General features: G+C 45.4%; 1 protein-coding gene across 1 annotated transcript in view; it reads right to left on the bottom strand.

The window, feature by feature from the left end:
• Positions 1–371: 371 nt before the first annotated feature.
• Positions 372–11,109, bottom strand: part of mtf2 (metal response element binding transcription factor 2) — a 32,545-nt gene continuing 21,807 nt past the window's right edge. The window contains exons 11-14 of the mRNA XM_084313650.1: positions 8,335–8,443; positions 7,827–7,882; positions 6,537–6,641; positions 372–2,915 (exon numbers count right to left, since the gene is read on the bottom strand). Of these exons, the coding sequence (XP_084169776.1) occupies positions 2,465–2,915; positions 6,537–6,641; positions 7,827–7,882; positions 8,335–8,443 (721 nt within the window). The 3' untranslated portion in view covers positions 372–2,464. The remainder of the gene's footprint in view (positions 2,916–6,536; positions 6,642–7,826; positions 7,883–8,334; positions 8,444–11,109) is intronic.

Genomic DNA, 11,109 nt, shown 5'->3' with positions numbered 1-11,109 from the left:
GGTCAACTACAGGTCCTCACAGCTAGGAGGACGGGTCAACTACAGGTCCTCACAGCTAGGAGGACGGGTCAACTACAGGTCCTCACAGCTAGGAGGACGGGTCAACTACAGGTCCTCACAGCTAGGAGGACGGGTCAACTACAGGTCCTCACAGCTAGGAGGACGGGTCAACTACAGGTCCTCACAGCTAGGAGGACGGGTCAACTACAGGTCCTCACAGCTAGGAGGACGGGTCAACTACAGGTCCTCACAGCTAGGAGGACGGGTCAACTACAGGTCCTCACAGCTAGGAGGACGGGTCAACTACAGGTCCTCACAGCTAGGAGGACGGGTCAACTACAGGTACTCACAGCTAGGAGGACGGGTCAACTACAGGTCCTCACAGCTAGGAGGACGGGTCAACTACAGGTCCTCACAGCTAGGAGCACGGGTCAACTACAGGTCCTCACAGCTAGGAGGACGGGTCAACTACAGGTCCTCACAGCTAGGAGGACGGGTCAACTACAGGTCCTCACAGCTAGGAGGCAGATGCTGGAAGGAGAATACAGTGATGAACACACTTTATTCACACTGAGGTAGGGTCCAGTAGAATTCACCCGTTTCACCTACCCTAACCCCTTTATTGATCCCCTTGGAGAAACCTGGGAGGCATCAACACCACCACCTCTCCTTTCAGTACAGACACGAGAGCATCAGTTTGGGGTAATTGAGTTCTATAATAATAATTATATAATATATAATCGTTCTCCATTAGATCCAACATGCTTCTATTTGTTCAAATGCATCAATCAAGTCACTTTGCTTTGTTCAAACGTTCAACATTTCTCGTATCAGATCTTTAGCAACACAGAACTTTTCCCAGATGATTTCTTTGTAAAATACCTTTTGATTTTGTGTTGTTTTCCTGTAGGGTAGTTTATAACGTAATGACTTTCAAATACCAATGGAAACCTTTGGACCAGCCATCCTTACATTGTGGACCATCAAACCATGAGTAACTAACCAACTAACTAACCAAAACGAGCAGCGATTATCATGTTAGGGTGTCTGTCCATTTCCAAGCCATTCCTATATAGCTTAGATGGTCTCTCTCTCCTTCCTGATGATAGTCTCTCCTAAAACAAAAAAAGAAAGAAGGAAGGAAAAAGACCCTCTGGAAGGTTCTACTGAAAGCCTACAGATTCAACACGCTGTTGAGATGATTTAACTAAATAAGGCTGTGTTCACACAGCAAGCCTTACTGCTCAATTCTCATTTATTGCTCAGATCAGATATTTTGGCAAAATAAATCAAACCTGTAGCGTTGCTCCTGTTCTCTTCCTGTTTTTAGAAACGGTAAATGGACTGACCGCAGCGCCTGTGAACCACCACCAGGGGCAGAGTGGAGCCGACCGCAGCGCCTGTGAACCACCACCAGGGCCAGAGTGGAGCCGACCGCAGCGCCTGTGAACCACCACCAGGGGCAGAGTGGAGCCGACCGCAGTGCCTGTGAACCACCACCAGGGGCAGAGTGGAGCCGACCGCAGCGCCTGTGAACCACCACCAGGGGCAGAGTGGAGCCGAGCGCAGCGCCTGTAAACCACCACCAGGGGCAGAGTGGAGCCGAGCGCAGCGCCTGTGAACCACCACCAGGGGCAGAGTGGAGCCGGACGCAGTACCTGTGAACCACCGACCGCAGTGCCTGTGAACCACCACCAGGGGCAGAGTGGAGTGGTGCCATCACTGGTCTGAAGACGTGCGTTGCATCAAACAATACAATGGGGGGGGAAAAAAATGGAAAACATGGTTGTCAATCAGACCCATTCTGGAGATACAAGTTTTTTCCAGTCCCTCTGCCCCCAGTGGCAGCTCACCGGCCATCTTGTCCTTATAAACTTTACAAAGAGCTGGGGAGACCCATTTCTAGCGGCTCTTACGGTTTACAAAAAGTCAGAGAGCAGGGGAGACCCGTTTTATCGTATTGTCCCGAATATATGACGGATTCCCTAGAAAAAACATGTGAAAGAGGGGTGTCGTCTTATTCCCGGGTCTGGACCTATAAATGTCATTGTACATCGTTAATGATGCAGCCTTCTCTACCCTGGGGCACGAGTCCTCGGTGGGAGGTGGAGAACAAGTGTCTCAGAGGGTGGAGGTCTGAGCTGGGACCCTGAGGTGCAAGGTTTCAAACAGCTAGTCTCCAGGGCTGTGTCCCGCGTGGTCCTGGTGCCCTACTACTACGCACTCCGAGGGTGGACCGGGCGAGCCTGCCTGTCTGCTGAAACTAAACCAGGATCTTTCCAAAAATGAGTCTTGAAAAGAGAGAGGTCGTCTTATATTCAGACCAAATACGGTATCAGCGTTTCTCAAACAAGTAACGCGAGTTAATAGTTTGTGGCGAGTAAAACCCACCATGTAAAAAAGGTATCCCTTAAGCGCCTTTGATAAGCTCCGCGTGAATCTGTAGTAAAGTCCTGAACCCGTCCTAGGAGGCGGTGACTCCTTCCCACTCCACCAGGTACTGGACCTTGCCGTCCAGGGTGACCCGCCTGGCCAGGACCCGGTACTTCTCGCCACAGGCCAGCCTGCCCGCCGCTCCGAAGTAGCTGCTGATGGAGCTCTTGAGGTGGGAGAGCTGGCTGTCTGGGTTCATACCGTGGACTATGTCTGTGGAATGCAGCCCGGGCAGCGGGCCGGGGGACTCTGGGGCAAAGGGGCGGAGCCCCGTGCGGGGGCCAGGGGACCCGGGGGCGGAGGGGCGGAGCCCCGGGGACTCGCCGGCCAAGGCGCGGGGGTGGGTGTGACCTGACGGGGGCATCTCTGGGTCGGGGAGTGGCAGGGCCCGCCGTGGACGACCGCGCTTCCTCTTAACGAGTGGCTGGGTGACGGGCGTGACGTGGCCTGCAGGCGGAGTCTTACTGGAGCTGCAAAGGCTGCTGGGACACAAAGAGGAGGGGCTTAGGTTTAGGATAAGAGAGGTTTAGAGGAGAGGTTTAGGATAAGAGAGGTTTAGGATAAGAGAGGTTTAGAGGAGAGGTTTAAGATAGGAGCGGTTTAGGATAGGAGCGGTTTAGGATAAGAGAGGTTTAGGATAAGAGGTTTAGAGGAGAGGTTTAAAAGAGAGGTTTAGGATAAGAGAGGTTTAGAGGAGAGGTTTAGGATAAGAGAGGTTTAGAGAAGTGGTTTAGGATAAGAGAGGTTTTAGGATAGAGGTTTAGAGGAGAGGTTTAGGATAAGAGAGGTTTAGAGGAGAGGTTTAGGATAAGAGAGGTTTAGGATAAGAGAGGTTTAGAGGAGAGGTTTAGGATAAGAGAGGTTTAGGATAAGAGAGGTTTAGGATAAGAGAGGTTTAGAGGAGAGGTTTAGGATAAGAGAGGTTTAGGATGAGAGAGGTTTAGGATAAGAGAGGTTTAGGATGAGAGAGGTTTAGGATAAGAGAGGTTTTAGTGGAGAGGTTTAGGATAAGAGAGGTTTAGGATAAGAGAGGTTTAGGATGAGAGAGGTTTAGGATAAGAGAGGTTTAGGATGAGAGAGGTTTAGGATAAGAGAGGTTTAGGATAAGAGAGGTTTAGAGGAGAGGTTTAGGATAAGAGAGGTTTAGAGGAGAGGTTTAGGATAAGAGAGGTTTAGAGGAGAAGTTTAGGATAAGAGAGGTTTAGGATGAGAGAGGTTTAGGATAAGAGAGGTTTAGGATAAGAGAGGTTTTAGTGGAGAGGTTTAGGATAAGAGAGGTTTAGGATAAGAGAGGTTTTAGTGGAGAGGTTTAGGATAAGAGAGGTTTAGAGGAGAGGTTTAGGATAAGAGAGGTTTAGAGGATAAGAGAGGTTTAGGATAAGAGAAGTTTAGGAGAGGTTTAGGATAAGAGAAGTTTAGAGAAGTTTAGGATAAGAGAGGTTTAGAGGAGAGGTTTAGGATAAGAGAGGTTTAGAGGAGAGGTTTAGGATAAGAGAGGTTTAGAGGAGAGGTTTAGGATAAGAGAGGTTTAGAGGATAAGAGAGGTTTAGGATAAGAGAAGTTTAGGAGAGGTTTAGGATAAGAGAAGTTTAGAGAGGTTTAGGATAAGAGAGGTTTAGGATAAGAGAGGTTTAGGATAAGAGAGGTTTAGGATAAGAGAAGTTTAGGATAAGAGAGGTTTAGGATGAGAGAGGTTTAGGATAAGAGAGGTTTAGGATAAGAGAGGTTTTAGTGGAGAGGTTTAGGATAAGAGAGGTTTAGAGGAGAGGTTTAGGATAAGGGAGGTTTAGAGGAGAAGTTTAGGATAAGAGAGGTTTAGGATAAGAGAAGTTTAGGAGAGGTTTAGGATAAGAGAAGTTTAGATGAGAGGTTTAGGATAAGAGAGGTTTAGGATAAGAGAGGTTTAGGATAAGAGAGGTTTAAGATAGGAGCGGTTTAGAGGAGAGATTTAGGATAGGAGAGGTTTAGGATAAGAGAGGTTTAGGATAAGAGAGGTTTAGGATAAGAGAGGTTTAGGATAAGAGAGGTTTAGAGGAGAGGTTTAGGATAAGAGAGGTTTAGGATAAGAGAGGTTTAGAGGAGAGGTTTAGGATAAGAGAGGTTTAGGATAAGAGAGGTTTAGAGGAGAGGTTTAGGATAAGAGAGGTTTAGGATAAGAGAGGTTTAGAGGAGAGGTTTAGGATAGGAGAGGTTTAGGATAAGAGAGGTTTAGGATAAGAGAGGTTTAGGATAAGAGAGGTTTAGGATAAGAGAGGTTTAGGATAAGAGAGGTTTAGAGGAGAGGTTTAGAGGAGAGGTTTAGGATAAGAGAGGTTTAGGATAAGAGAGGTTTAGAGGAGAGGTTTAGGATAAGAGAGGTTTAGGATAAGAGAGGTTTAGGATAAGAGAGGTTTAGAGGAGAGGTTTAGGATAGGAGAGGTTTAGGATAAGAGAGGTTTAGGATAAGAGAGGTTTAGAGGAGAGGTTTAGAAGAGAGGTTTAGGATAAGAGAGGTTTAGAGGAGAGGTTTAGGATGAGAGAGGTTTAGGATGAGAGAGGTTTAGGATAAGAGAGGTTTAGGATAAGAGAGGTTTTAGTGGAGAGGTTTAGGATAAGAGAGGTTTAGGATAAGAGAGGTTTAGGATGAGAGAGGTTTAGGATAAGAGAGGTTTAGGATAAGAGAGGTTTTAGTGGAGAGGTTTAGGATAAGAGAGGTTTAGAGGAGAGGTTTAGGATAAGAGAGGTTTAGAGGATAAGAGAGGTTTAGGATAAGAGAAGTTTAGGAGAGGTTTAGGATAAGAGAAGTTTAGAGAAGTTTAGGATAAGAGAGGTTTAGGATAAGAGAGGTTTAGAGGAGAGGTTTAGGATAAGAGAGGTTTAGAGGAGAGGTTTAGGATAAGAGAGGTTTAGGATAAGAGAGGTTTAGGATAAGAGAAGTTTAGGATAAGAGAGGTTTAGGATAAGAGAGGTTTAGGATAAGAGAAGTTTAGGATAAGAGAGGTTTAGGATAAGAGAAGTTTAGGATAAGAGAAGTTTAGGATAAGAGAGGTTTAGGATAAGAGAGGTTTAGGATAAGAGAAGTTTAGGATAAGAGAGGTTTAGGATAAGAGAGGTTTAGGATAAGAGAGGATTAGGATAAGAGGTTTAGAGGAGAGGTTTAGGATAAGAGAGGTTTAGGATAAGAGAGGTTTAGGATAAGAGAGGTTTAGGATAGGAGATTTAGAGGAGAGGTGTAGGATAGGAGAGGTGTAGGATAGGAGAGGTTTAGGATAAGAGAGGTTTAGAGGAGAGGTTTAGGATAAGAGAGGTTTAGAGGAGATGTTTAGGATAGGAGAGGTTTAGGGGAGAGGTTTAGAGGAGAGGTTTAGGATAAGAGAGGTTTAGAGGAGAGGTTTAGGATAGGAGAGGTTTAGGATAAGAAAGGTTTAGAGGAGAGGTTTAGGATAGGAGAGGTTTAGGATAAGAGAGGTTTAGGATAGGAGAGGTTTAGAGGATAGGTTTAGGATAAGAGAGGTTTAGGATAAGAGAGGTTTAGGATAGGAGAGGTTTAGAGGAGAGGTTTAGGATAAGAGAGGTTTAGAGGAGAGGTTTAGGATAAGAGAGGTTTAGGATAAGAGGTTTAGAGGAGAGGTTTAGGATAAGAGAGGTTTAGGATAAGAGAGGTTTAGGATAGGAGAGGTTTAGATGAGAGGTTTAGGATAAGAGAGGTTTAGGGTAGGAGAGGTTTAGGATAAGAGAGGTTTAGGATAGGAGAGGTTTAGTGTTCAGATAATGTATAGTGCAGTGAAACATAACACTAGAGAAATAAGAACAGCTCTACAGGTCAAGGTTCTTTAAAGTTTGTACGTTTGCCATTTGTAAGATCTTCAGACGTTTTGAAAGAGGACCATGTACACTCAACCACATACAAATAATATGGAATAAGCCAAAAAAAAAAAAAACAGATTCACCCATTAAACAAGGTATTTCAAAGTGTAATCTTGTGCTTTTGACAATAAAATAAGCTAGCATCAACCCACCTAAATGGTCTTTCTCTTGTTTCCGTGTATTCAGCGCTATCTTTGTGTGGTTTAGTGCACATGATGGTAAATCTAACGGGCGGCAGCTCTAAACACAGCGCTTACCTGGACTGTCTGGAGATACTGGTTGAGGTAGTTTCTGTGGTGCTGAGAGCTCCTATGGATTCAACATCTGACACACTGGACGACATCACTGACCCATCACTCCTACTGCAGAGAGAAAAAGAGAGAGAGAGAAATAATGATATTGTATGTAAAGATTAACAATGTCATAGTAACTGGTAGGTGTTATATTATTTCAAGATAAAACTCCAGATTAGCAGACGACTGCTCTACCTCCTGATCCACTGTCACCCCGTATGAGTCAATAGATAAAAACCAGTAATGGCTGGTTAGTCACCTACTCATGTAACCAGTTAGGTTAAAAACATGTAAATAATTTAGAAATGGTTTAGATTACTCTAAAAAAAATCTTATTTACGATGGCGGCCTGGCGAGAGGACAAAAGAACCGCTCACACAGTCACTCACCAACACCCGCTCACACAGTCACTCACCAACACCCGCTCACACAGTCACTCACCAACACCTGCTCACACAGTCACTCACCAACACCCGCTCACACAGTCACTCACCAACACCCGCTCACACAGTCACTCACCAACACCTGCTCTCACAGTCACTCACCAACACCCGCTCACACAGTCACTCACCAACACCCGCTCACAGAGTCACACACCAACACCCGCTCACAGTCACTCACCAACACCTGCTCACACAGTCACTCACCAACACCCGCTCACACAGTCACTCACCAACACCTGCTCTCAGTCACTCACCAACACCCGCTCACACAGTCACTCACCAACACCCGCTCACAGAGTCACACACCAACACCCGCTCACACAGTCACTCACCAACACCTGCTCTCACAGTCACTCACCAACACCTGCTCACTCAGCTCTGAAGACAGTCACTCACCAACACCCGCTCACACAGTCACTCACCAACACCTGCTCACACAGTCACTCACCAACACCTGCTCACAGTCACTCACCAACACCCGCTCACACAGTCACTCACCAACACCCGCTCACAGTCACACACCAACACCCGCTCACACAGTCACTCACCAACACCCGCTCACACAGTCACTCACCAACACCCACTCACACAGTCACTCACCAACACCCGCTCACACAGTCACTCACCAACACCCGCTCACACAGTCACTCACCAACACCTGCTCTCACAGTCACTCACCAACACCTGCTCACTCAGCTCTGAAGACAGTCACTCACCAACACCCGCTCACTCAGCTCTGAAGACACTGGTGCTAAAGGTCCCACTGACTCCGTTATATAAAACCCTGCTGCTCTGAACCGAGCTGACTCACCTGGGGAAGGTCAGGAGGTCAGACTGGGGCTCCAGAGGTCCGGTCTTCTTCATGTCCTGGAACAGAAGGAGAAGACAACTGGGTCAGAACACGCAGTGAGCAGGAGACAACTGGGTCATCAGAACACGCAGTGAGCAGGAGACACAACTGGGTCCTCAGAAAACACAGTGAGCAGGACCGGATCCTTCATTAAACATGGCTTATTAGGAGGCGTGTCCAGAAAATACCTGGGAGAAACAAAAACACCTCAATCATTCTCTCAAAATCTACAATCGGTTCCACTGATTTAGCGGATCTGAGAGAGAATACTCAGTCTCTTATTTCCTACGGTTTTCAGCTAAATTTAACCTGAAGTTAGAAGTCGTGTTGTGTGTGTGTGTGTGTATATTGCTAGGCCACACTGTTGGTAGGAGGTGTAAAGACAGGCTCACCTCTCACCCACAAACACACCTTTAAAGGGATAACACACACACACACACTCACACACACCATCCTAACCCCCTCCTACCTGAGAGAGCAGTTGGGTGGAGCGTCGTAGCTTCGCCAGAGTCTCCAGAGAGTGAGTTCCCTGCTTCCTTTTCCTCGCACTGCCGTTGGTTAGAAGAGTGGAGGAGGACCTGCCAGAGTGTGACATTAAGTTAGAAGAGTGGAGGAGGAGCCAGAGTGTGACATTAAGTTAGAAGAGTGGAGGACCTGCCAGAGTGTGACATTAAGTTAGAAGAGTGGAGGAGCTGCCAGAGTGTGACATTAAGTTAGAAGAGTGGAGGACCTGCCAGAGTGTGACATTAAGTTAGAAGAGTGGAGGACCTGCCAGAGTGTGACATTAAGTTAGAAGAGTGGAGGAGCTGCCAGAATGTGACATTAAGTTAGAAGAGTGGAGGACCTGCCAGAGTGTGACATTAAGTTAGAAGAGTGGAGGAGCTGCCAGAGTGTGACATTAAGTTAGAAGAGTGGAGGAGCTGCCAGAGTGTGACATTAAGTTAGAAGAGTGGAGGAGCTGCCAGAGTGTGACATTAAGTTAGAAGAGTGGAGGAGGAGCTGCCAGAGTGTGACATTAAGTTAGAAGAGTGGAGGAGGAGCTGCCAGAGTGTGACATTAAGTTAGAAGAGAGGAGGACCTGCCAGAGTGTGACATTACGTTAGAAGAGTGGTGGATGACCTGTCAGAGTGTGACATTAAGTTAGAAGAGTGGTGGATGACCTGTCAGAGTGTGACATTAAGTTAGAAGAGTGGAGGACCTGCCAGAGTGTGACATTAAGTTAGAAGAGTGGTGGATGACCTGTCAGAGTGACATTAAGTTAGAAGAGTGGAGGAGGAGCTGCCAGAGTGTGACATTAAGTTAGAAGAGAGGAGGACCTGCCAGAGTGTGACATTAAGTTAGAAGAGTGGAGGACCTGCCAGAGTGTGACATTAAGTTAGAAGAGTGGAGGACCTGCCAGAGTGTGACATTAAGTTAGAAGAGTGGAGGAGCTGCCAGAGTGTGACATTAAGTTAGAAGAGTGGAGGAGGAGCTGCCAGAGTGTGACATTAAGTTAGAAGAGTGGAGGAGGACCTGCCAGAGTGTGACATTAAGTTAGAAGAGTGGAGGAGGAGCTGCCAGAGTGTGACATTAAGTTAGAAGAGTGGAGGAGGACCTGCCAGAGTGTGACATTAAGTTAGAAGAGTGGAGGAGCTGCCAGAGTGTGACATTAAGTTAGAAGAGTGGAGGAGGAGCTGCCAGAGTGTGACATTAAGTTAGAAGAGAGGAGGAGGAGCTGCCAGAGTGTGACATTAAGTTAGAAGAGTGGAGGAGCTGCCAGAGTGTGACATTAAGTTAGAAGAGTGGAGGAGGAGCTGCCAGAGTGTGACATTAAGTTAGAAGAGAGGAGGAGGAGCTGCCAGAGTGTGACATTAAGTTAGAAGAGTGGAGGAGGACCTGCCAGAGTGTGACATTAAGTTAGAAGAGTGGAGGAGGACCTGCCAGAGTGTGACATTAAGTTAGAAGAGTGGAGGAGGACCTGCCAGAGTGTGACATTAAGTTAGAAGAGTGGAGGAGCTGCCAGAGTGTGACATTAAGTTAGAAGAGTAAAGGAGGACCTGCCAGAGTGTGACATTAAGTTAGAAGAGTGGAGGAGGAGCTGCCAGAGTGTGACATTAACCTGAGTTTCCACCAGTCAAAACACTATGCTGTTCCAGTTTATTTATATATACATACATACAGGTGCAGCTCAATAAATTAGAATATTGTGGAAAAGTCTATATATTTCACTGTATTGATGCAGTAATTTGTGCAAAAGGAGCCCCAACCAAGTACTGAGTGAACATACATGAACATACTTTCCAGAAGGCCGACATTTCTATATACAAAAAAAAATACATCCATTTTAAAAATGTTATTGGTGATACAGACTTTTGGGCTTTCATGAGCTGTAAGACATAATCATCAAAATTAAAACAAATAAAGGCTTGAAATATTTCACTTTGTGTAATGAATCTATAATCTACGAGAGTTTCGCTTTTTGAATTGAATTACTGAAATAAAATAACTTTTCCCACGATATTCAAATTTATCGAGCTGCACCTGTATATATATATATATATATATATATATATATATATATATATATATATATATATATATATACACACACACACACACACAGGTATATATATATATATATATATGCACACAATAAAAGACATTAGCAGCATAAGCCACAGAAATATCAGAGGAGTCATAGTTTCATTTAAAATATAGGTTGTATGGTAGTCTACTGTATGTGTATTGTGTCTCGTTATGTATGTTTTGTCATAATTTGTGCTCGCCTTCTTGGCCAGATAACCCTTGAAAAAGAGACCTCAGTCTCAACGGGTTTTTATTTTCTGGTTAAATAAAGGTTTGACGAGTTGTTTATGCTTCTATTTTAATGCATCCTGTCACTTTGCATTCACTACATCCACATTGTGATTATTGTATTTTGAATGAGAGCTCTTTTATTGTTGTATCAAACAGGAGGAAAGACCGTCAGGTTTTAAACTGTGTGGGTATCAAACAGGAAGAAAGACTGTCAGGTTTTAAACTGTGTGGGTATCAAACAGGAGGAAAAACTGTCAGGTTTTTAACTGTGTGGGTATCAAACAGGAGGAAAGACCGTTAGGTTTTAAACTGTGTGGGTATCAAACAGGAGGAAAGACCGTTAGGTTTTAAACTGTGTGGGTATCAAACAGGAGGAAAGACCGTCAGGTTTTAAACTGTGTGGGTATCAAACAGGAGGAAAGACCGTCAGGTTTTAAACTGTGTGAGT

The sequence above is a fragment of the Notolepis coatsorum genome, assembly GCF_963971535.1.
Source record: "Notolepis coatsorum genome assembly, chromosome: 4".
Taxonomy (NCBI): domain Eukaryota; kingdom Metazoa; phylum Chordata; class Actinopteri; order Aulopiformes; family Paralepididae; genus Notolepis; species Notolepis coatsorum.
The sequence above is the reverse complement of the archived record's forward strand: the minus strand, read 5'-3'. Positions and strand labels throughout refer to the sequence as shown.